The sequence below is a fragment of the Cebus imitator genome, unplaced genomic scaffold (genome assembly GCF_001604975.1).
Source record: "Cebus imitator isolate Cc_AM_T3 unplaced genomic scaffold, Cebus_imitator-1.0 Scaffold427, whole genome shotgun sequence".
NCBI lineage: Eukaryota > Metazoa > Chordata > Mammalia > Primates > Cebidae > Cebus > Cebus imitator.
In genome coordinates this window covers 1,373,553-1,399,443 of record NW_016107742.1, presented here as the reverse complement: position 1 = coordinate 1,399,443, position 25,891 = coordinate 1,373,553, and the positions used below count along the sequence as shown (strand labels likewise).

General features: G+C 44.8%; 1 protein-coding gene across 1 annotated transcript in view; it reads left to right on the top strand.

The window, feature by feature from the left end:
• Window positions 1-25,891, top strand: part of ARHGEF11 (Rho guanine nucleotide exchange factor 11) — a 59,678-nt gene that overhangs the window by 17,395 nt on the left and 16,392 nt on the right. Inside the window, exons 6-20 of the mRNA XM_037731892.1 lie at window positions 4,643-4,762; window positions 6,617-6,662; window positions 7,284-7,360; window positions 8,519-8,656; window positions 13,098-13,172; window positions 13,392-13,493; window positions 14,596-14,694; window positions 16,197-16,239; window positions 17,463-17,559; window positions 17,737-17,859; window positions 18,766-18,789; window positions 19,953-20,097; window positions 20,735-20,831; window positions 21,609-21,638; window positions 24,861-24,987. Coding sequence (XP_037587820.1) covers window positions 4,643-4,762; window positions 6,617-6,662; window positions 7,284-7,360; window positions 8,519-8,656; window positions 13,098-13,172; window positions 13,392-13,493; window positions 14,596-14,694; window positions 16,197-16,239; window positions 17,463-17,559; window positions 17,737-17,859; window positions 18,766-18,789; window positions 19,953-20,097; window positions 20,735-20,831; window positions 21,609-21,638; window positions 24,861-24,987 — 1,343 coding nt within the window. The remainder of the gene's footprint in view (window positions 1-4,642; window positions 4,763-6,616; window positions 6,663-7,283; window positions 7,361-8,518; window positions 8,657-13,097; window positions 13,173-13,391; window positions 13,494-14,595; window positions 14,695-16,196; window positions 16,240-17,462; window positions 17,560-17,736; window positions 17,860-18,765; window positions 18,790-19,952; window positions 20,098-20,734; window positions 20,832-21,608; window positions 21,639-24,860; window positions 24,988-25,891) is intronic.

The window sequence follows — 25,891 nt, the reverse complement described above, 5'->3', positions numbered from 1 at the left end:
TATATAGAAATGAAAAAGATTCTGGTTCTTCCCCTCAACATGTTTAAAATCTGATGGAGGAGATTTAAATTACAGTAGGAGAGAGAGTAGGAGGAACAAATAAGAGAACAAAGGAGAGCACAATTAATTAATAATGGGAAATATGGGGAAGGACTTCACAGAGTGGATAATACTTCAGCTGGGCCTTGAAGAGCAGTACTTGAGTAGGCAAAAGAGGCGGGGGAGGGAATGCTAGTGAAAAGACAGCATAGGTCAAAGACACAAAGATATAAAAAGACATGTATTTATTTCACAAGCACTAAGTTCTTGCTGTATGCTGGGTACTGAGTGCGTGTTGGGGCAGCAGATGGGAGTACTGCTAGGGGTGGGCGTTGGAATGGTTACAAAGATAAACAAGAAGTGAACCTCTCCTTTAATGGGTTAGTGATTCCATAGGATATGGATGGATGAAGATATACTATATTATGATAAGTGCTGATATTTATATATTGGCAAATGTCAGGGTAATCAAGACAGTATGGTACTGGTTCAAGGACAGACCTATAGATCAATGGAATAGAATTCAGATTCTGGAAATTAACCCATACTTCTGTGGTGAACTGATTTTCAACAAAGGTGCCAAGACAATTCAATGGAGAAAAAATAGTCTTGAACAAATACTGCAGAGACAACTGGATATCCACATACAGTTAATGAATTTGGACCTTTACCTCACACAGTAAACAAAATTTAACTCAAAATGGATAAAGACTTAAATGTAAAATCCAAAAGTATTTTTAAAAACTATAAAACTCTTAGAAAAAATTTTCAATAGCAGTAAATCTTCATGACTTTGGATTGGGCAGTGGTTTCTTAGATAGGACACCAAAAGCATAACCAAAAAAAAAAAAAGATTAGTTGGATTTCAGCAAAATTTAAAACTTTTGGGTGTCAAAGGATACTATTAAGAAAGTAAAGGCAACCCGTAGAAGAAATGGGAAAAAAAATATTTGCAATTCATGTATCCAATAAAGGTCTAATACCAGAATATATAGAAGACTTAGCTCAATAATAAAAAGACAACCCAATTTAAAAACTTGCAAAGGATTTGAATAGAGAGTTTCTAAACACCCAAATGGCCAATAAGCATGTGAAGATGTCCAACATTGTTATTCACAGGGAGATGCTAATCAAAACGACAGTGACCTACCACTTCTCACCTATTAGGACGGCTGTCACCAAAATAATGAAAAATAACCAGCATTGTGAGATGGAGAGAAATCTGAGCAATACTTATTTATGTTTTGTCTGCATATTCACTATCCTAATCTATTCCACCATTGATGGTGGGAATGTAAAATAGTGCAAGCACTCCAGAAAACAGTTTGACAGTTCTTCAAAACATTAAACACAGCGATACTATATGACCCAGCAATTCCACTCCCCGGTAATTCTCCCAGAGAATTGAGAACATAGGTTCACACAAAAACTTGTACATGAGCATTCATACCAGCATTATTAATAATAGCCAGAAAGCAGAAACAATCCAAATGTTTATCCGCTGATGAACAGATAAGCAAAATATAGTCCGTTCATACAATGTGATTTTATTCAGCCATAAAAAAGAACAAAGTACTGATAAATGTTACAACATGGACGAACCCTGAAAACAGTATGCCAAGTGAAAGAACCAGACACAAAAGTCTACAGTTATATTGTTCCACTTACACGAAGTGTCTGGAATATGCAGATTTATAGACAGAAAGTAGATCAGGGGTTGCCAGAAGGTGGAGAAAGGGGAAATTGGGAGTGACTGCTTACAGGTACCAGCTTGCTTTTGGAGTTATGGAAATGTTCTGGAATTAGATAGTAGGGGTGGCTGTACAACTCCATGAATATACTGGAAGCCACTGAGTTGTACACTTTAAAATGGTCATGTTTATGTCATATGAATTATAGCTCAGTAACAGTTTAAAAAATTAATGTTCTTGAAGCCCCAAACAAGGCATAATGATTTATTCAATAATCAGAAGGCTTTATGAGGGATGTTTGAGTCGGGCTCAGTTTGCTGTTACTAGAACGTTAAAAATGGCAGTGGGACCATCAGTGGTGGCTTATGCCCGTATTCCCAGCACTTTGGGAAGCCAGAGTAAGATTCCTTGGGCCTAGGAGTTCAACACCAGCCTGGGCGGCATAATGAGACCACATCTCTAAAAAAGTTAAAAAATTGGCCAGGCACAGTGGTGCATTCCTGCAGTCTTCTTAGCTGCTTAGGAGGCTGAGGTGGGAGGACTGCATAAGCCCAGGAGTTAGAGGCTGCAAAGCTATAATCGCACCACTGCACTCCAGCCCGAGTGACAGAGAAAGACCCTGTCTCAAAACAAAAAAAGAAAAAGAAAAAGTGAGTCTTGTGAGTGCAGGTGTTACTGGCCTTGAATACCATGAGGGGCATGGAATTTGTTTTGGAGTCTGTTGGAATTAATAAAAGAATTTTGAGCGGGGGACTGATTACATTTTCAAACCAGTGTTCTTTGGAGAAGTCTGTTAAATGTAAGGAAAGCATCTAGGAGGCTTTGCAGTAGATCAGCAATAATGACAGTTTTAAAAAGAGCAGGAGGAGTAAGAACAAAAAGGAGGGGATAGCCATGGGAGACATGAGAGAGGGCCAATCAGTAGAACTTAGCACTTGGTGAAGGGGAAGAAAGAATAAAAGATGACCCCAAGTTTGTGTGTCTGGGTAGATCAAGTGATACCAGTGACAGAGTGAGATAGAGGAGAGGAGCAGAGCTTAGAGGAAGGAAATAAAGATCAGCTTTGGGTATACTGAGTGTAAGGTGCCCGTGAGACATTCAGATAATGTTATCTCCATTCAGGCAGCAGGCATATGGAGATAACAGGGCTGAACTTAGGAGAAAAGCCTGGGTTGAAATAGAGATTTGGATATCCTCAGTATGAAGGTGATAGTTGAAACTTGGGACTGGATGACTGAAAGAGCTCACCCAGAGCACCAGTGCAGAGAGGAGAGAGCTGAGGATGGAATTTGGGGACATATGTGCTTCTACAGCACATGGCACCAACCTCTAATATCATACCACTTGTTATTTGATTTTTGAAAGAGTAGCCTGTGCAGTAATGGGAGGAAACTAGATTGTATATGTGAAGCAAAGAAGTGCAGGGCCCTAGTTGTAGACTAATGTTTTTAAACATTTGGCTGTGAGCTGGGCATGGTGGCTCACACCTGTAATCTCAGCACTTTGGGAGACCAAAGCAGAGGATCATTTGAGGCCAGGAGTTCAAGAGCAGCCTAGGCAACATAGCAAGCCCCTGTGTCTATGTAAATAAATAAATACAGTAAAATAAAATCAGAAAACCACAAAACCACAGGCTCATATCCCTTTAAAAAAAGAAAGAAAGAAAACATTTGGCTGTGAAAAGAAGAAACAAATGGGGCAGTGGCTTGAAGAATCAACAGAATTGATTAAAAGAGTTTTGTTGTGGTGATTTATTTTTGTTTCAAATCGGGAAACTTGAACATTTTGTGGAATGGAGGGAAGGAGTCATTGGAAAAAGGAGACTTTAAAGCTATGTGAACGGTGTCCAAGAAGAGCCCAAGGCAGTCAGAGAGATTAACTTTGTAAAAGATTCAGACATCGCGTCTCTTCTGAGCCAGGAAAAAAGATGGCTAAAGATGTTTTGAAGTGGAGTACAGTTGGGAAGGTTTTTACCAGATTATCTGCCAAGGCTAGGGAAGGGTTGGGCCTTGATGGGCATGGAGAAGATGAAATATTAGACACTGGGAATTTGTAAAATGGTTGTCAGGTAGCAGTGAATTCCTAGATGAGCCTAGATAATATGTGAACCCATTGTCTTTATTTCACCATCAAGGTATGGAGCACCTCCTGTTAATAGCTGCCATGTGTTCAGGTGTGTGACTTTGCGCTGGACATTCTGCTAACCACTTCACATACATAGTCTCACTCCACTGTTACACCCATCCCATGAGGCAGGTATTGTCATCTCCATTTTATCGATGAGGATGTATTCAAGCTTGCCCAAGTCTATACAGCTAGTCAGTGGAGGTGCCAGAATCCAAAGCCAGGTGTTCCTGACTGTGAAGCCCTCCACCCCTGTGCTGTCCCCTGCTGCGTGCCCTGAGCAGTGCTAGATAAGTGCTGAGATGGTACCTGCTCTCCAGGAGCTTCCTGAGGACGGGACTGGCAGAGGTGTTGGCTGCTCTAGTTGATGCTGCTTCCTCTCATTTCTTGTGGTTCTCATTGTGTGTCAGTTCCCTCTTTAGTACTTCTTTATGTTCGGGACTGGACGGTCACTTAAATATTTCACACTTGAGTGGCAGCTGAAGAAGACCTCCTTTGGGTTGTGGGACTTAAGGCTTACCTTGAAGGATGGATCAGATTAGGACAGGCCTTTGTGTTTGTCTTTTACTGGTTGCCTCGTGTGTTCTTTTTCTCATCACTTACATCTTTTTCTGATCCTAAATGATGTTGAAATAGCGTGCATCTACTTGGAGGCAGAGACCTCTTCTCTCTCCTCTTTGTTTTGGGATAACTACCTGTCCTCCCCACTGGTGGGTCATCCATTCTCTGCTAACCACCCCTCTCCTCTGCCTTTTCCCCTCCCTGCTCTCCTCCTCACCCATCCCCAGCGTATCTGTGAGGACTATAGCCGGAACCCTGACAGCCTACTGGAAGAGCAGATGGAAGGTGCCCGGCGGCGAGTCACTCAGTTACAGCTGAAGATCCAGCAGGAGACTGGTGGCTCAGTGGTGAGTGACGCAGGCACAGCTCTAGGAGGGCCACATGCAGTGCAACTGGGGCTAGAGCGAGGGGAAAAGCAAGGACAGAAAGCTTCTTGGATTATGCCAGAATCTCAAGGCTGAACTAATAAGTGTTTAGTATCTAGCAAAGAAACCAAGGTCAGCACCAGAGAGGCTGAGCACTGTAGTGACGCTTGGGATACCATAAAAAGAAAAAGCCTATTTTTTGCCCTCCAGCAGCATAGGCGATGGAAAGAAAGAAATATGAAGTAAGCACACTGTCAGTGTTAGTCTCCGAATTATCCTTCTCTTCCGGGTAATTCCTCATAGCGGGTGTATGTATATTTCTATACTGGTTTTACCCAGTGTTTCATGTGGTACCCTTTCCCACCACCTACCCTCAAGTAATGAGTCTTCTCAAAGAAATACAAGCACTTTTTAAAGTCAGACTACATAAAAGACCCCCAGTCAGTTGAGATGGATCTATATCAGCAGATAACCATGCTTGATGAGAAACTCCAGAGAGTAGATGTTTCTTTATCTATTTTCTTCAGGGACTTTGCTATGAGTGTCTTTCTGCTTTCCATCAGGCCTTAATTTTTTGGGTAAATAAGAAGTAACTCTCCCGAAACTTTAAGGTCTCCAAGAAAAACATTTGCCAAAGCCAATAGAAATTATTTAAAGATGACCTACAGCCGGGCACGGTGGCTCACACTTGTAATCCAAGCACTTTGGAGGCCAAGGCAGGCGGATCACCTGAGGTCGGGAGTTCAAGACCAGCCTGACCAACATGGTGAAACCCCGTCCTTTAAAAAAAATAAAATAAATATATGTGTGTGTGTGTGTGTGTGTGTGTGTGTGTGTGTGTGTGTGTGTGTGTGTGTGTGTATATATATATATATATTTAATAATAAAGATGATCTACTTTTGCTTTGAGAATATCCAGATTTTAAAAGTTTAGGAAACACAAATTTAAACTGCTTCATTTTCTGAAGGACTTCTCATATTACATGGTTGACAGGTAGGAGCTCAGGTTGTGGACTTACACCGTCTGAATTCAAATCTAGCATCACTTCTCACCAGCTTAAAGACTCCTGGGCAAGTTAATTCATCCATAGGAGCCTTAGTTTCCTCATTTATAAAATGGAGATCACAGTTGTCAGAGTTAAAATGTGCCTTTGACATGGGGGCTGGACATGTTTGCTGCTGCCACTGCCGCTGTCAGTTGTGCTATCAGGTGATGAGTCTGAGAAACTAAGCTTGGAATCTGAAGGTCTGAGCTCCAACCCCAGCTTTAGGGTTGACCTGCTACGTACCTTGGGCAAGTTACTTAAGATCTCTGAGCTTCTGTTTCCTCATTTGTAACATGAGAGTAACATGCCTAAGCCAGGGCCATTGAAAGATTAAATGTGATGTAGAAAAGTGCTTTGTAAACAGCAAAGCACTATCAGCATCACTTCCTGCACATCCTGTAGCTCAGTCAGTCTCAGGCCAGTCTTATCTCCTCCTCAGAGATCTCCAAAGGTAAACCTTCCCTTGGTCACCTGCTTGAATTTTTTTTATACTTCTTGATGGTGAAGAAGTTCTTTCTTGTATCCAACCCAAAGTAAGGCACTCCAGGGTGGTTAGATAAAGCCAGCTTTTAGAATGTCACTAATGGTAAAGCTCCCTTTCCACCATTAGGGGTCATTGTCATCCTCAAACTGTGCAAATGAAGCAATATCTCTTCTAGCTGGGCATTTTTGAGGCAATGAAGCGGAAGAGGCCACTAATTGTAAGCAAATCAGGCACTGATTGGCGGAAGGAAACCATAGGGGGAGAGGTTCACAGAATTTGCCCACCCTGTGGGCCTTTCTGTTTCAGGACATACTTTCACTGTATGGTGACACCAGCCAGAGACCATCAGAAGGTAAGTCCCCCCATCACCTCTTTTTCCTCTGGCATATCTCTAATCCAGTTTTCTTACCTATTTCTCCTCCCCATGGAGCAGATTCCAGGACAGAAAATATATTATGTCCACCCTCTGAGAAATGGAATAATGGAAGAAAGCAGCACAAATACACAGGGAAGCTGGATACAACTTAGGCAGTAGAAATGAGTGTATAGCCAGTAGCTGGGACAGATAGGGGCCTGGAACATACCAGAATGAGTATGGTCCAGGCAGCAGCTTGACTGACAGCTCCTGGCACTAAGGAATTCCGCCAATACTTGTAAGAAGACATGGGTGGTGACCAGAAGAGGGTTGGGAAGGAGTGGAGGGGCAAAACTAGCTGTGAGAGAGAGCTATGGAGTCTTATTTCAGTGCCCAAGTGCAAAGACAGGTGAAAGCTAGATGTGAGGAGAGCAGAGGGGAGGTATGCCAGGAAAGTGTTTGAGTCTGGGGGTCATGGGGTGAGAGAGCTGAAAGGAAACTGGTGAAAGAAAAGGTGGCAGCTTCCCTTCCTGCCCTGGGCATAGGTGCCCAGAATAGAGGCTCTCTTTCCCCCAGTCTACAGCTCCTTCCATATTATATAAGCTATTTTCTTCTCAGGCCGGCTTTCTCTGGATTCCCAAGAGGGGGACAGTGGCTTGGACTCTGGGACAGAACGCTTTCCTTCGCTCAGTGAGGTGAGTCCCAGCAGGGCAAGGCTTGTTCAAAACATGCATTTGGTATCCCTTCCCTTGCCCCAAGGCTCTACTGCCTACCGGCTGCACTGAGGCCTCTGTGTGCCTCTTCCATCATTCCATTTCCAACGATGTAATCACTGTGCTCTCAATTCCAAAGCAGAAATTTCAAATGCACTCAACATGCAAGATTATCAAATCTGACTTCCATTTTATCATGGTCAACTCTATTATATAAAGAGTAGGGTGGAGAGGGAGGCCACGGCATTAACTGTGGCAAGCCTTTGAGAGGGAGGGAGCAAAGACGAAATAACCTAAAACAGTGACTTGACCAAAAACACATTTCCACCTGTCCAGGAATAACATCATCTTAGATCAATGCAGTGAACCCAGCCTATTCAAAAGTGGGAGTCTTTTTTTTTCTGCTGTGGATCTTTTTCTTCTAGAACGGCTTGTCTTTTCTGGAATCACTACAAGAATTTCAGGTTTTGACTCAAAGGTTATCTCTTCCAAGCGTTCGGTTTGCTTATGCAAACCGTAAACTGCAGTATAGAAGTAGGAATGAGTGGGAGAAGTAGTAATGAAGTTAGCAAAATATTTGCTTAGCCAGAATAATTAAATATGTGAAGATGTGGTTGAAAATGTGTTAAAAACCTAATTTTAGATAACAATTGGAATTTTATTTTCTTACTGCCCTGACCATGGGAAAATGATGAAATATATGTAAAAGGACCCGTATGTGGGAAAGTCATTGAGAAAGTGGAGTGGGATGGGGATCCTAAAGAATCTACATTTGACATTATCTGGAAGGCCACAGAGTTGGTGATGAAGAGCGTGTGCTGTGGGCTGAGGCTGCCTCAGTTAAGTCCAGGATATACCTCATGACTAGTTCTCTGACTTAGCAAGTCTCGTAACTTCTTGGAGTCTTAGTTTCTTTGTGTGAAAGTGGGACACATAATAGTAACTACCTAAAAGGGCTACTGTGAGAATGGAATGAGATAATATGTGATGAAGGGCTTAGTCTAATGCCAGGCACAGAGCAAGTACTGCACTTCCCTGAGCTGATGTTATAAGTATGGTTATCACCACCAACACCAAATGAGCTGAGCCTGAGGGTGTTCTGGACAAGGTTCCTTTTCACAGAATTCTCCGTTTCTCTAGTCATTGATGAATCGGAACTCGGTACTGTCAGACCCTGGGCTAGACAGTCCTCGAACCTCCCCTGTGATCGTGGCCAGGGTAACCCAGCACCACAGGCGGCAGGGCTCGGATGCAGCAGTCCCCTCAACTGGTGACCAGGTGAGTGATCCCAAGCCTCCCTGCAGTTTTCCATTCTTCTTTTCTCAGAAGCAAGATTTGGAGGTGTGCGTGTTACCGGTACATGGTCTTAGATCATCAGACTGACCCCCTGCTTCAGCGACCCAAACTTTGAGACAGCCACTTACATAGAGAGCAAACAGGAAAGAAAGAGAACATGGCATAAATAGAAATACGAAAGTGAGGCTCAGTTTCTGTGTGAAGAGTGGGTGAATGTATCTGTAGGAAGTAACAGCTAAGGAGCGGATAGCTGGTCTTTCTGTCTGTATAGAATAGGAAATAGGTTTAGGCAGTGTTTCTCCAGGATACTAATTTTCATTTTCCCTGTTCCTTAGCAAAATCCTTTCTTAAACAAAATCTTATTATTTGGAACCCTAACATAGAAAAGAAAAAAAAAAACCTCAGCTTTCCTAGGACCTTTACTGATCAGCAACCCCCTGCCCTCAAGGGCACTTCCACGGAGCCCTAAGGTTCTGCAAAACTTGATTTGAAAGGCCCTGCTCTCAGGGGCAGAGCTAGATAGATCCAGGAGAGACTTCAGGAAGACGGGTTTTGACTCAATGCACACAGCTTGCAAAGAAGCTGGGCTGCCTGGCAATGGAGTGGACTGACTTGAGAGCCAGAGAATTGTCCTGTTGTTTTTCAGACACTGTCAACGGTGTCTAACAACGTTAGCATCTAACAATGTTCAGATGTCGTTAGACATCTAAATATTCAACATTCTACCTGTGTAAGGTTACTTAATATTTTTCTTTAAGCCAACTCAGTTCTTTAAACTTAAATTCATCTTAAGGAAATCTGTCATTACCTTAAATTAAAACCAACATCACACACTATAAATGCAGAGTAAATGTAACACTAAATATAAGTTTAGAACCAAGTTTGTTAAATTCTATCTAGAAATATATAGAACAGTGTAGAAGAAAGCTACCATTTATATTAAAAAGAGGAAAAGGAGCCTCTTAAGACCTTTCTGAATGAATATTTAAGAAACTGATGGTTATTGCCGCTGAGGAGGGGAATTACGTGGCTTGAGGGTGAAGTGGATGGAAGACTTTTTTTAATATTTACTCTTTGTGTCCTTTCAATTTAAAACTACATGATGTAAAAAATTACTTAAAAAAAAAAAAAAACGAAATTTAAAACAAGCTGAAAAATAAATTCTGGCTCAATTCTATTGCTTGTCAAAGGCTATAATTAAGCTTGAGGCCTATTCTGCCTTGGTTAAAGGTATTAAAGCTATGCAGGCACCAGGCTGAAATTTTTTCTGGGTTAATCAAAAGGCTGGAATGAGAACTGAAAAGAAACTAACTTTCTTACAATATGAGCCAATGTTATTTAATGCCATGTCCATATCACCTAAGATCATTTTGACCCTCAACAAAAATCATCTCACTTAAAATCATCTTGAGTTCCACTTCCCACACTGGAAAACATTGGTGTCAGGAGTTACACAGGTGGTATTTTCAAACTGTGGGTTGTCACCTTTTGGTGAGTCATGATAACAATATTGAAGGTCATGAGTAGCATCTATTTCAATGAAGTAGAATCTAATAGCCTGGAAAAGAAAGTATCAGAATTCATCACGTGGTTAGAGTATAATTTTTGCGAAACTTCTGTTTTAATTACATATGTATATACTAAGTTGCAGTGAAAACATATTTATTAGAAGTTGTGGTCAAAAGAAAGTTTGAAAGCTACTTTCTGGAGTTCTTTTGACTCTGGGATCCTATTAATCACTGAGTCCAGGAGGTCTTCAGAAGATGGGGTCTCTAAAGTAATTTGGATAAAGGGAGAGATGGCACAAGGAAGAAAACAGAGCAAACGATGATCCTACTCACTGAGCTGTCTTTGGTGGCATTGTGATTTTAGAAAACTTGTCCTCTCACCTTGGAGTTCAGGGTTCTAAGCAGCATCTTTTTTCTCTTAGAGCATTTATCCCTCTGCTGTTATTTCCCTACGCAGCTTACCTCAGCTGTATATGATTTATCCCTGCAGGCACCTGGCACACAGTAGCCACCTCATAATGTGTAGTGAATGAATGAGTGAATACTTTGGAATGGGAGTAATCAATATTGTCTTCTGAGTGGCATCTTAGGGGAGAACTTATCCAGGACACAGAGCTCCTAAATTTCTTGAAGCCGAAGTTTCACAGTGTGATCTGTAGAAAAGAGGACTGTGGCCTAGGTGAACCTATTTTTTTATAAAGCTAGAGTTATGCGACATCAAAAGAAAATTCTAATCAAGAGCTACTGTGCAAAAGAATACGTGTGAGCAAGTTTCTCTGAACCTATTCTGGTTGGGCTGCCGAATTCTCAAAAAATAGAATTAAAAGACAACAACATATGATACTCTAGCTTTACTCATTGTATAAAGTTTGGTTATTCTTAGAATGTGGAGGGGAAAGGTGGGGAAAGGGATTTGATGGATATTAAAATGCCTAGTGTGCCAGCTGCTGTACCAGATCTTTACAAAAAATCTCATGTAATCTCACAATCGGGAAAAAAGGTGGCCATTAGAATCTTCATGAGGTAAATAGGAAAACCGGAACAAAGAAATCTAAAGGAATGTTCAAGGACTAACCATGTTACTGTCAGAACTAGAATTCAGTTCTCCTGGGCCCCAACACAGGGCTCTTTCCTATCCTAGCCACTGATTCATTGCTCTCTCTACAACCCTGTCTTTGTAGAACTAAAGGACCAAGTTCAGGTTGCTAAGGGGTCAGGCATCTATCCTGTTCTAGGAGACGGTTTCCTTCAAGTGGCTCATAGAAGCAGGTGTGGAGTAAATGGTCTTGGAGCCCTTGTTTTCCTCTTCAAAATTTTTTCATCTTCTGAAAACTATTTAAATTGCTATTTTCAAGTGTTAAGAGTAAATAGAGTATAATTCCAGTTTCTTAATAGTAGTAAATATTAATAAACAGCAGAGGAAGAAAACCTAGACTTTCCATAAAACTGTCAGCAGCAGGGAAATGGATGCATAAGGACCTCTCACTTTCCGTTGTATCATTGTATCATTCTATAATGTTTGACCTTTTTAATAATAAGCTTATTCTGCTTTTGTAATCAGAAAGAATAAGTATTTGTAAAGACCTTTTTTAACAAAATCCTCCTCCTAAACAAGCAAAAACCTAGTGCTTTTCAGATTTCACCAGAGAGCTCAGGAGAGCCGGAAGTGCTCACCCACCACCTCCTGGGGCTCTCGGACCCCCAGAGGTTCAGAGACTAAAGTGTTAGGAAAGGAGGATACTCGAGATGTTTCTGGGAAATACAAATACAGCACATCAGGTCTGATTCTGCAGCTTTGGGCACACCATTCAGTCTCTCTGGACCTCACTTTTTTCAATAATTAGTGCGTATTAGACTCTAGTCTCTAAGAAACCCTCTAGGCCACTCATGTGATTCACTCATTCTGTGATTCACTCATTCTGGGCATGGAGGCCGTAAATACCCAGGAAAACAAAAAAGGGGTGAGGAGCATCAGAGGAACTGTCAGGAAAAGCCCCTTAAGAGTGGGTTAGAAGGGTATCATGGGCCTGGGTTAAAGGCACAAGCAAGCTGGGTGGGTTCCAGAAGCAGAGCCGTTGTTAGGGAATCACTGGAAATGAGGGAGATTAAATTGAGTGAGAAACAGAGTTGGTAGAAAAGCCTTGAAAGCTCAAAGAACCTTTAGGAGAAAAATGTGTACAGTGAAGCATCTGAGAAGTTTATGCAATACGAAGTCTCTCTCGTCGTTCCTAATCTCTGGCATATCCATCAGGATTAGGTTTTTATTTAAATTAGCATACGGAGGAAAGAAAGAAAAAGCCAGACTAAGAAATTTGGGTTTTAGACAGATAATGGGGATCTACCACAGATTCTTGAGCAGGCAAGGGAAATCATGCAAATGGTGTTAGAGAAAGATCAGCTACATCTCCATTTATTCAGAGAGGCAGAGATCTACTAGTAGAGTCTCTGACAGTTATTTAGCCAGCCGTACTTACTAGGCATAGAGTAACTGTTCAGTAGCGCTGTGGTAGACACTTCATTTGGAGGGTGTAAGTGTTTGGGGTGGTGGCGGCTGTTAAGTCTGTTAAGGAAAACAGAACCCCCATCCCAGCAGTTCAGCAGGAGCATAGGCTCTTGTTTTGTTGACTGACAGTCCCTCCCCAGATCTTTTGCAAACAGGAAGAGAACATTTTCTCCTACTTCCCATCTTCATATATCATGTGACCAGGCTGCTCTGAATCTGCCCTGCCCCACCCAGAAGCAGTTGACTTCCTGCAAATGGAAATCATTTCATCTGTGCTCTGATTTGGGGGCGGGAGTGAGATGCCAGTGCTCACCAGACCCGCATGTGCCGCAACTAAGCAAACTTCACTGAGGTGGCTGAACCCTCTGTCCTCCATAACCTCTCATCTCTACAACTTGACTCTCTCCTCCAGGGTGTAGATCAAAGCCCAAAGCCTTTAATTATTGGCCCAGAGGAAGATTATGACCCGGGTTATTTCAACAACGAGGTAACGGTTTCCTAGTTTTCTCCTTTCATCATTTTCTGTGTGTGTCATACAAGATGCTCTTGACTAGAAGCAGTTTGACTAGCACCAGCTGTGAAGGGAACTTGGGGCGGGGAGCCGTTCTCTTATGAACCCAGGAAGGGGGATCACGTGGGAGCTAAGCTAGAACCAGCTGTGCTGCTGTGCCCTGCCTCCCGTCACACTCATCCTTCTGCCTTTCAGAGCGATATCATATTCCAGGATCTGGAGAAACTGAAGTCTCGGCCAGCTCACCTGGGGGTTTTTCTACGTTACATCTTCTCTCAGGCGGACCCCAGTCCACTGGTAAGTCAGAAGCATCCGTCTTGATTGAGTGCCTGCTGTGGTGAACAGAGAGAACCTCTAGCCTCTGTTTCTGCCCCCTAGCTGTTACAAGTCAGATCCATGGGCACAGCCGGGCACTTCAAGGACAGAGACAAAATAGCCAAGAAGATGAAACCTATGCAGAAGGGACTTTTCACTGTATGACACAACTAACTCACTACATCAGTTGTCTAGGGAGGAGTAAGAGGGCAAGGCCAGGAAAACTCATTCTTGATCAGTTCAGAACATCATCTTGGAGAAGTTGTTCTTCCTAGAGTTTTTTAAATGAAGGTAGATACAGACTGACTAGGGAGTTGAGACAGTAGCCCTGCGAGAAAACTTGGAGATGGCAAGGCTGAAAGGGTCTTCTGTGCGAAGATGATGACAAGAGGGAATGTGAGGGCATGGAGACCAGAGTGCCTGGGGACAGCACTCAGAGCCAGCAGCCTTCCCAGTTTCCTCCTTCTGCTCAGCTGCTTAGAAAGGAAAGGGAGATGGAGGAGAGGGGTTGGGGTTGTAGTCTTCAGAATAAACTTCCCACCTGGGACATGGGCTGCTGTTTTGTCTTTCTGGGGATACCATCAGAAGCCAGAATGAACAGCCATCCACGGGTATTCACTGAACACCTGTGTGCAAGTCCAAGTGCTGGTGACTCAGAAGCATTCCTGAATAAGACAGGGCACACCACAGAGAGGAGTAACACATGAACCCTTAGGAAACAAGACGTAAACAAGCACGAGATGCAAGTGAAATACCACGTGTGGAGAGGATGCGGAGTTGAAGATGTGCCCATGGGAAGGGAGTGGGGATTATTTTACCACAGGTTTCTGAAATAGTGTGAGCCCAGCTTTCTCAACCTCAGCACTGTTTTGAGCTGGAGAATTCTTTGTTGTGGTAGACTGTCTTGAGGCTTTGGGGAAATAGAGCTGCGTCGCCGGGCTGTACCCACTAGATGCCAGTAGCACCATACTCGCCCAGTAGTTGTGACAACTAAAAATGTCTCCAGATACAGCCAAATGTCCCCTACAGGGCAAAATTACTGCTGGGGGAAACACTGCTCTAACCCAGTTATCTCTCCTCCTAGCTTTTTTACCTGTGTGCAGAAGTTTATCAGCAGACAAGCCCCAAGGAGTCCCGAAGCTTGGGGAAAGACATCTGGAGTATTTTCCTGGAGAAAAATGCGGTGAGGCAGTCATAGATTGGATTATAATTTTATTATATTCTTTGAACTACCCAGAGGCAGAGGAAAATTAAGCAAAACATTCAGACCAAACGGAGACATGTTCTTAAAGAGAAATCTAGGCTGAGAGATTAGTATCCTTGGATTCTGTTCCAGCGCCACTCTCAAAAAATCTCGCTGGACCTCTTTTTCCACATAGAGTACACATTGCGTCCCTCTGGAATGTTTGGAGGAGGAGATTGTACCAGATTCTCTTTACTCTCCCCTGATTCAGCACCCTGGTTCCCCCCAGCCATCCCTGCCTTGCCCTTCTTCTGGGCTGAAGAAACAGAGGTCTAGAGATATCAGATGATCTAGATCAGTGAGGCAAGAGGAGAATCCTGGCTTCTGAAGCTCAGTCGGACTTGCTATTACTACCCAAAGGCAGGAGTCAGAGGTGGGAGGCCCCTGAGTGTCTGGGATAGGCAGCACCTTGTGCATTGGCACAGAGTTCCCAGGGGTGTGTCAGGGATCCCACGGGCAAGAACACTTCTGCCTGCAGAGGGCAACTGCCATCCCAGACTTTCTAATCTGATCAACTAAACTAATTCCAAGGTGACTTTATTCTTCTGGCAGTAAGCTGGTAGGGTTAATGAGGTTGGGGGAAATTGGTTTTTCTTAAGAGTTTTGGCCGAGCGCAGTGGCTCACGCCTGTAATCCCAGCACTTTGGGAGGCCGAGGCGGGGGGTTCACAAGATCAGAAGATCAAGACCATCCTGGCTAACATGGTAAAACCCCGTCTCTGCTGAAAATACAAAAGAATTAGCTGGGCATGGTGGCACGCACCTGTAGTTCCAGCTACTCAGGAGGCTGAGGCAGGAGAATCTCTTAAACCTGGGAAGTGGAGATTGCAGTGAGCTGAGATTGCACCACTGTACTCCAGCCTGGGCAAAAGAATGAGACTCTGTCTCAAAAAAAAGAAAAAAAGAGTTTTATATTTGCCCCCTTAAATGGGTCTTGAATAGGGAGGTTAGAGCTGCCGGTTGTTCTCTCTTGGTTGTTTGGAGCCGCACCAGTACCCAGGTTTCAAGGACTTGTGTAGCAAAAGCCAGACACCATACTAACTACAAGGCTGGGTGACACAAGGCTAGCTTTCCCTTGGGAGTCGCGGGGAGGAAAAGTTCACCACATAGCCTAATGAAGGCTTTTCCCTTGCTGCTAAGTCAGCACAGGTCCACTGTTTGGACAGCATGCCATTCCATGTACCCTAACGGCCTGGAAATAAGAGTGGAAAAAACTGCATGTGCCGCTGTCAGAATATAGTCTCTGCTTGCTCTGTAGCCTCAGACTCCGTTTCCCAAAAACCCTAGCCTAGAATTCAGGTGTGCAGTTGGAGAGTAATGAGAAGGATGGTGGGTAGATGTAGGCAAAAAGGCATGTGGCCAAGCCCTCCTCACCCTGCACACTGTTCATCTCTCTGGAGTGTACAGACCTGACCACTTCTGCTCCACACTTCTGTTTTTTAGCCTCTGAGAGTGAAGATCCCTGAGATGTTACAGGCTGCAATTGGTAAGTTGGCTCATTGGTCAGTTAGTCTCTGCTTGGTACCTTTCTTCTCCTGAGCTCTCAGGAGGCTCCAGTGGACAGAAGGGACATAGTCACTGTCCTTGGGCAACCGTCCTCTAATAGGGGAAAGGACCCATAGGACAGTTGCTCCAGAACACTGCACAGTAGCTAATGAACAGGTACAAATGGGACAGACCCTGCCTAGGTGCTGACTCTGCCATGGGGAGCTTGTCATGGGAAGACAGTGGACTTGGAGTCAGGAGACCTAGGTTCATGTCTGCCACCCTTCCACATGACCTCTCTGGGCCTCCGCTGGCTTATCTGTACAAAAAGGAAATCAGACTTGATCAGGGATTCCTAAGACAGGTTGATTATCAAGAATCCCTTGGGGAACAAAAAATAAAGAAACTAGGGCCTCACTCCATCCTCCTGCAGAGTTGGAATCTCTAAGGTGGTTTTTCTTGTTGGTTTTTTTTTTGGGGGGGGGGGGGTGTGTTTTATTTTTGTTCCTTAACTTTTAAGTTAAGGAACTGACAGCAGCTAGCCCAGAGTAAGGACCCAGCAGGCTGGATGGTGCCCGGCTCCCTTCTCCTTCTAATCATGAGAAGAAGAATTAAGCAGAGGCAGTCTAAGGTGATGTCAGCCTGAGAAGCTAATCACTAGCAGCTTTTTAGAGGACAGGAATTGGAAGCTGCATTTAGAAAGAGATGATTCGTGGGCGCATGTGACAGGGAGGGGAGCTTATGGACCAGGCAGAGGGTAAGCAGAGCTTGCTCAAAAGCAGAGTGAGAGTGAAGCGCAGCTCCCAGGAACTTAGCCTAGCCTGGGTGGGGATGGATGCAGGAACTAGAGGAGAGGCATCTTTCGGTTAATACTGGGGAGCTCAGGTTTCATGGAATGTGAAGTGCTTGCCTTTTTTAGCCTTGTGAGTTGCTTCTGGGGCAGCAGAGGTGAGAGGGGCTTTCATAGTTCTGTCCTTGGATGTCAGAATGTCCAGAAAATATTTTTGTCCTTGCCCTGGACTTTGTATATCAGGATTCCAGTCCTGAATTCAAGAATGATCTGAGAGGTCCAGGCCTCCTCTTCCTTTAGGCTAACAGGGCAGAAAGCCAGCCCTTCCTCCCAGTGTCACAGGGAGCTGAAATGCCTTGAGATGCTCAGCAGAAGTGACCTTCCCCCACCCCCCGTACCCCACCCACTGTGCCTTCTCTGGTCTCCCACTGCAGACTTGCGCCTGCGGAACAATGAGGACGCCCGCAGCATTCTCTGTGAAGCTCAAGAGGCAGCCATGCCTGAGATCCAGGATCAGATACACGACTACAGGTTGGCCCAGGAGCTGCCCTCCCACCACTCACCTCGCACCTCCACCACTTAGCCCTTGCTCCTTCCCTCTGGGGCCTGCATGTGTCTCTTGTTATGTGTGTTTGCCTCACTCTTTCTGGGTGTCCATCTGTTGAGCATTTGTGTATAGTTCCTTCTTTCCGTGTTTGTCTGGCTTAGAACGAAGCGCACTCTGGGCCTGGGCAGCCTGTATGGTGAAAACGACCTGCTGGACCTGGATGGCGACCCTCTCCGAGAGCGCCAAGTGGCCGAGAAGCAGCTGGCTGCCCTTGGAGATATCTTGTGAGTCTTCAGCTTCCTCCCTCCCCACTGAACGTGCCAAGCAGGTTGACATATTTTGTGGATCTGTTCTTTCAGTCTCTTGTGTTCTTCCACTTCTTGCCTGATTCTCCTGCCCCTGGAAGATGGGGAGTCATGTCCTCCTGCTGCATTGGTCAGGCTGAGGGCCGCAGGTGTCAAGGGTGTGGCAGAGCCCAGAACTCCTGATAGTCATTTGGTGGTTATGACAGACCACGAGCCTCCCGAATGTGATGAGCTTTCTGCTTTCCCCTGCTGGTCCTCTTCCGGACCTCTCTCCCTTCCTGCCTCTAAGATCTTACCTGTCACAGTGAGTGAGGCCAGTGCTATGTGTGCCCAGCAGATAAAGTTCCTTCAGGAGGCAGCTAGAAGTGGCTTAGGAGAAATTGAACCATCTTTCATTCATCCACATCAGAAACCTGAACTAGTGCAACATATTAAGGCCCTTCTGGCACAGCTGCTTTAGTTATGCATTCCTAGCCCCATTTTCTAAAGCGTCATAGGTTCCTCACAGACTTTGTGGGGACACTTCAGGCTTAGAAGCAAGTTTTTGCCTAATACTGCTTCTCTCTAAGTAGTTATGTGACCTTGGTTAAGCCATTCCATACAAGTCAGATCCATGGGCACAGTCGGGCACTTCAAGGACAGAGTCAAAATAGCAAAGAGAATGAAATGTATGCTGTCTCTGCTAAGGCTGATATTTCAACTCGGCAAATATTTATGGAGTTCCTGCTGTGTACCAAACACTTGCACATCAAACGTACTTCTCTCCTTTTCCCCCACTAACCCTCCTTTCATCTAGGAAAAAACTTAACCCTCCTCCTAGCGTCTGACCAGGTGACCAGCCTCTGTCTTTGCAGTCTGAGTCATCTGTTCTTTCTTTCATTCCAGGTCCAAGTATGAGGAAGACAGGAGGTAAGCAAGTCTATGATATGTATCTGCAGCTTTCAAGGTGGAAGGAGTGGGGTTGAGCTACTGTGCTTTCCATTTCTGCCAGTCACAGGGGAGTCCCTAGTGTTGTACGACCACGCGGGACCATGGTTCCTGCAAGGCTGAATCTCAGGGGTCTGTGTGGCCACAATATAGAGGATCATGAGGCCCATGCCCCAATGGTCAGGGATCACTGCCTGGGCATGTGGGCCTGCTCCTCAGTGGGAAGACACCAAGCTGCCATCGCTCCTCACAGTCCCATACCTGGCTGCAGCTCCTCTACCCAGATGAGCCACTTTTTTCCCTTAAATCACCTAAAGTGGTAACGGTAATCAGGAAGTCAGCCTGTTAGCAGCATCTGCAGAGGGGAGCTGGGGTGCAGCACAGTTCCTTTCTTGGTACATATTAGAATTTTTTTTTTTGCAAGCTATATATTTATCTCATTGTTTTTCATTAGCCAAGGTTAAAGTGAGTTTGCACTCCCTGAGCAGGCAAACTAATAGGGGAGAGAAAATGGGGTTAGGAGCCTGTTGAAGAGGGAAAAACAGCCAGAGCTGAAGGCTTGCTGCATTGAATGCACAGGGTGGATCATCATCCATCCAGGAAATTGGATACAAATGCATTTTTAAACACAGAGCTCTGGACATTTTCATTTGTGGCAATTGGAAGCCACTTGACAGCTCCTTTTCTGTCTCTTTTTCTCTGTACTGGGGATGGGAGGATGGTGATGGCAGTATACCTTGGCAGAGGCTGCTCGGCATTTCTCCCTTCACCTGGCCTCCCCACCCCTGCACATATGCCTGAGAGCATCAGTGGCCAACCTCAGCCAGTCCTCCAGGTCTGCCTATGACTTGACCAGCCAGGAAATTATTTACGTACATTTTAGGGAATTGGCATGTTCTTCCACTGACCATCATCTGCTCATGGGGAACAGTTCTGCTTAGGGAAAGAATTAAGACTTCTCCTGGGAGTCTTGCCAGCCCAGACTTTTAGCCAGCTTCTGCCTGCTCTCCCATTTAATTATTCTAGACTTCTCTTTGAATACTTTGACCTATAACTACCCCTTCCCCACTCCACTGGGTGGTGGTGAAACACACAGGGAAGATAACTTGAGCTCTCTGATTTAAGACGCTGTTCCTCTTTTACAGCGCCCCCATGGACTTTGCCCTCAATACCTACATGAGTCATGTTGGCATCCGTCTTCGAGAGGCACGACCTTCTAACACAGCTGAAAAGGCCCCGTCTGCTCCTGACAAGGACAAGTGGCTACCCTTCTTCCCTAAGACCAAGAAGGTGAGGGCTGGGTGCAGTGGCTCATGCCTGTAATCCTAGCACTTTGGGAGGCCAAGGCCAGCAGATTGCCTGAGCTCAGGAGTTTGAGACCAGCCTGGGTGACATGGTGAAACCCTATCTCTACTAAAATACAAAAATTAGCCCGGCGTGGTGGTGCATGCCTGTAACCCCAGCAACTCAGGAAGCTGAGGCACGAGTATTGCTTGAACCGGGGAGATGGAGGTTGCAGTGAGCCAAGATCACACCACTGCACTCCAGCCTGGGCAGCAGAGCGAGACTCTGTCTCAAAAAAATAAATAAATAAAAATAAAATAGATGAAGGTAACAGAGCTGTCCTAGAAAATACCCCCTCTTGGTGCAGTACGCTGTGCTGAGGTAGATCAGGAAAGCCATCTTGCAGGTCTCTGGCTATATCCCTCCACCTGGATATGGAGTCAGTGAGAACCCCCAGACTAGAGCAGCTCTCAGTCCCTTCCAAACCCAGGCCAGAGGTGAATGTACTCGTAGGGTACCAGCAAGAGTCAACTCTCCAGTTATTTGCTGAGGGCCAGCCTTGGGGAACAGTGACAGAATTGATTAGCAGCCACACCTGGATATCGGGACCTCCTCCAAACCCCAATGTCTCCTGTCTCAACAGAGCAGCAATTCCAAGAAAGAAAAGGATGCCTTGGAGGACAAGAAGAGAAACCCTATCCTCAAATACATTGGGAAGCCCAAAAGCTCTTCTCAAAGCAGTGAGTATTTGGGGAGAAACAGCCTTGGGCATTCCTTGGGCAGGGACCTCAGCCCTTTTATATACCGGTATGTTGGCACAGGGCCTTCCAGTGTTTCTGGGAGCCACAGGCTCAAACTGAGACCACAGCTACTTTCTCCCCTTACCAAATCCAGTGCATCATCTCTGAGGTTCAGGCAAGTGTTTCCAAGCCAAGGAAGCCGTGCCGGTCCCTGGGTCTTAGTCTAGGAACCCAGAACAGTTGCTACCAAACAGCCATGTGAGAAACATCTCCCCCTGGCAAGGATCGCCCTGTGGACAGTAAATGCCCCCTTCACCTTCATCCAAGGGCCTATCATTTTTCCCAGCACACAGGACTGCAGGAGTACAGATGTAGGCGGGGGATGGTTGAGTCACTATTAGTAGAACTGGTCAGTTTGGGGACAAGTTTGGGACCCAGAGTTTCCCCTAATGCCGTCAATGACCTAAAACTCAAGTGATCCTATCATTGATCTCTTCCCAGCATGGAGAAATTTGTCTGGAAATTGTTGTTGGCCCCTCCCAGTCATTACCTTAAACCCCCCAGCATCAGTGGGAATCTGTGAAGGGCAGGGGGTGGGCCAGCTGCCCTTTCTGAAACTGCTGCGCTGCAGGAGAGGGAGAGGGATTCTTTGAGATCAGCCTTGATTTTTGCCACTACCTTTTCATTTTCTGGCTTGATGTAACTTTTATTTTGATTCTTAAAACATTGATTTGACTTTTCATGGTTTACTTTTGTTTTTGTTTGTTTTTCTTTTAGCATTTCATATTCCCTTGTCCCCTGTGGAAGGTAAAAGGACCATTTTCTTTGGGTTTGTCTTTGCATTAGCATTGAGTTTCCATCTCCCAAATTCTGCCTTTTCTGTTCGTCTTCCCTCCCTTTCTTTCTCCTCTCCATTTCTCTTATGCATTGCTCCTTGTTGCTAAGCTGCTGTGTGCTGCAAACCCTGTGGGGGGTTGGGGAGGGCACCACCCTCATGCCAGGTACAAGACCTTCTCCTAACCCAGAGTGTCAGGAGGCAGGGCCCCTTCTCCTGCAGGGACAGCTCCTCCTGGTAGTTCTGGCCAAGGCTAGACTTCTGCTTCCTCTGGCAGTTTTTTCACAGCCTGAGGCCTTTTCTCTATTATCCAGTCACATCTCCATGGATGAGCGTCCAAAAATCAGAATCTTCACACATTGAAGGGTCTTGCAGTGAAGCAGAGCGCCTCAGATTTTTTTTTTTTAATTTTTTTTGGAGACATAGTCTCACTCTTGTCGCCCAGGCTGATGTGCAGTGGTGCAATCTCACCTCATTGCAAACTCCGCCTCCCAGGTTCAAGGGATTCTTGTGCCTCAGCCTCCTGAGTTGCTGGGACTATAGGTGTGTGCCACCATGCCCAGCTAATTTTTATATTTTTAGTAGAGGCAGGGTTTCACCATATTGGCCAGGCTGGTCTCGAACTCCTGACCTCAAGTGATCTGCCCACCTTGGCCTCCCAGAGTGCTGGGATTACAGGTGCAAGCCACCACGCCCAGCCAGTGCCTCAGATTTTTGTTTTTAGTTAAAATAATAATAAAAATTCTCATTTTTGAAGGTGATTTTTTTTTAAAGTAAAGTAGGAGTCTCTAACAATTTTTTCTCTTGGGTATTTTTGTTCATATCATCTACTTAAGCCCTTCAGTGTAGCACCTCCATCTCTCTTGACTTTTAACTGCCAGCACTGTGTAACCACGGCAGTGAAAAAAGAATGACCCTTAATGTATTTTAAAGGACCTAATATCTTCCAGAATCTATTGATACACATTAACCCACAAGAAGCTTAACGCCTACAGTGAAGTGTCACAGAATTGAGCAAGTTCATTTCCTATTAATAAGATCCATATGCATGCAATTGATTAACACTTTCTAGGTTCAACAATAAATATATATATATATAGAAAGAGAGAGAGAGAGCAATGGGATGCAATCAGGAAATTACTCTGTTACTACAATTTATTTTATGTAAAAGTGGCAATGAAAAATATTCAAAATTATTTTAAAAGTTACTAAACTCCTAGACTCTTTGCCATGTTAAGCAGAAAAAATAAGGAATTAATGAAAAGAGTTTATAAAACAATGGGGAAAAAAGAATGGCCTTGAAACCCAGTCCTCAGTTTTGTTTTGTGGGGTTTTTTGTTTTTTTGTTTTTTTTGTTTGTTTTTTTTTTTGAGACAGGGTCTTGCCCTGTCACCCAGGCTGGAGTGCATGGTGTAGTCTCAGCTTACTACAGCCTTGAACTCCTGAGCTCAAGCAATCCTCCCACCTCAGCCTTCCAAGTAGCTGGGACCGCAGGCATATAGCACCACACCTGACTAATTTACTTTTGTCGAGACAGGGTCTCACTCACTATATTGCCCAGCCTGGTCTCAAACTCCTGGGCTCAAGTGATCCTCCTGCCTTGGCCTCCCAAAATGCTGGGATTGTAGGCATGAGGCACCATGTGCCTAGCCACTTCGTTCTTTTTAAAAATGCATTTCCTTCTACCTGTTTTTTCCCTGTTACTCTGGGTCGTTTGGTTATACCAGATCTCAGGGCTACACCTGTTTCTTGCCACAGGTAAGGTATAATTCTATCTAGAGCACAACTGGGCTTTTTCCAAGTGGCCCATGGGAAAGGGAAGCGGGGACTCAGCCTGTTGGCTTTCCATTATAGGATGTTCCCAGACTCCCACATCACCACGCAGCCAAGGCGGCTCAGGGCTGCGTCTGCTCGGCTGACCCTGGCATCTGCATGGCTTCAAGGCCCAGGTGCACATTCAGGCTGGGACAGGCAGATCTGCTCTTAATCTCCAAAATGAGAGTGATGTTAGTAGCCCCTGTTCCTGTAATATGCACACACAGCCACTTATACAGTTTTAGAAAAATATTCCCTAGCCACTTGCCTAAAGGCTGTGGAGCTGTAGACTTTGAAGGCAGCAGCTAAATGTTTTGTTTTTTTGTTTTGTTTTTTTTTTTCTGTTCTCTCTGCCTTAGAAATTTTCTTATGAAAGTCAGATTTTGAGACAGATTTGTAAGTTTGTGTATTTATATTTATAAGTTTGCCCATGACTTCAAATGTCAGAATCTCTGAAGTCATGGGCAGGACTCTTAGCATGGTTAGGATCAAGGCCCAGACCCTGAGCTGTTAATATTGCCTCCCCATTTCCACTCATCCTTCCTGCTGGTCTCAGGCAGCCAGCATCTCTAGCCCACCCCTGTTCTAGTATCGCTGGGCTGGGCTGAGAATTGAGCTAGTTGACTTGAAGGTGAACTCCTTATCTCTTTTCCCTCCTGCTGAGAGCCATGCAACTCTGGGTCTGAGTTCTCCAGGGGCTCTAGATGGCATTACCTGTGCCTTTTCACTCTCTCATCTGCCCTGTCTGTCTGAACAAGAACAGCTCTCTTCTGCCTTAGCTTTGAAAGGGGTCTGGAGTTTGAATGCCAGTGAAGTCTTTCCTCTGTTCTTCCTAGGTCATCTCTCACAGTACTAGACAGTCTGATTCTGTAGTAATGGAGGCCAGAGAAGGGCAGAAAGGACAGGAAGGAGAGATAGAGAGAAACAGAAATAATGAACTCTAAAATTCATTTAAATCTGAGAAATGCCTGATATATTTTGGCAACATGGTCAAATTACATGTAGATGTGCTTTGGTCTTCCTGGCTATTTTTTTAAACTGTATGTGGCTCTTAGGAAAACCTAATCATGACTCTCAAGCAGAAGCATTATTGTAATAATATGAGAGCCAAAAGAACGTTTATGGAAAATAGACTTCCAAACACTTTCATTTTGCACATGAGGAAAGAATAGACCCAGAAAGCTGGCATGACTGCCCAGGGCCACACAGCAAATTCATAGGAGAGCCGGGACCAGGGCACATCTCCTGACTCTTGGTCCGGTGCTGTTCTCATCCACGCTTGCTCATTGCTCTGTCTTCTGGGATCTGGGGGAGTCAGGGCCTGAGAAGCCATCCCTGAACAGCAAGCCTAGCATCCTTCATTTTCTTTTTGCTTCTAGTCAAACCAGGCAATGTGAGGAACATCATTCAACACTTTGAGAACAATCAGCAGTATGACGCCCCAGAACCTGGGACACAGCGACTCTCGACAGGAAGCTTTCCCGAGGACCTGCTGGAGAGTGACAGGTAGCAGTGGCTGGATGGGACTTGCCAGCTGTTCAAAGAGTGGGGCCTGGGTGGGGCTGATGCTAGGGTTTCATTCCAGCTACTTTACCCCTCCCCACTAACCTCTAAGCTACCTGTACAGGACTTCCTCCCCAGCCCCAGTATCTTCAGGAGACACATTGTGTGCTGGTGGTGAGCAGGCCAGTGGGAAAGTAAGGAGATCCCCGACTTCCAGCCCAAGAACTACACACTTTTAAAAAATTCCCTTTGGATTTACTGCCTGATGACTCCGTAGCCTTCATCTAAGATCGAGCTAGATATTATAAAGCAATTAATCAGGAAACCCTAAGTGACAAGGATAAGGAAGACTATAGTGGGGGCAAGAGGAAATCTTGAGAAATAAAGACCCAGCAGGCAAAATAAAGTCATTTCCTGTCTGTATGTGAAAAAGAGAGCCAGAGATGAGGTTCTGCTGGGTACTTTAATGACAAGGAATATAACTATAGGCGTCATGTCCACCTCAGCAAAGAGAGGCCAAGTGGATTGATTACAAATGAACTGTTTTTTCCTTTTAAGAAGGAAAAAGGGATTGAGACACTGGCATCTCTCATAGTCTCCTTCTTTGGTCAGGTTCTAACTAGAGTACTTGTCTGGCATGAAAACATATTCTTGGACTTCCTTGCTCTTGATTGTGGCATGACAGCAATCAAGTCATGTCTAAAATTCTACAGCCAACACTTAAAATCAAATGCCTGTAGTCAGAAGTATTCATGCAGATTATTTAAGTCACCTTCAAGGTATAGTCATGTGGTCTTGTAGCAGGGAATATGCTTGTGTACACTCAAGCCTGAGAGCCACTGAGGTGGAGTACAGGCAGGCATGAAAGTAAGTCAGCATGTAGTAGTCTGGATATTCAAGCCATTTT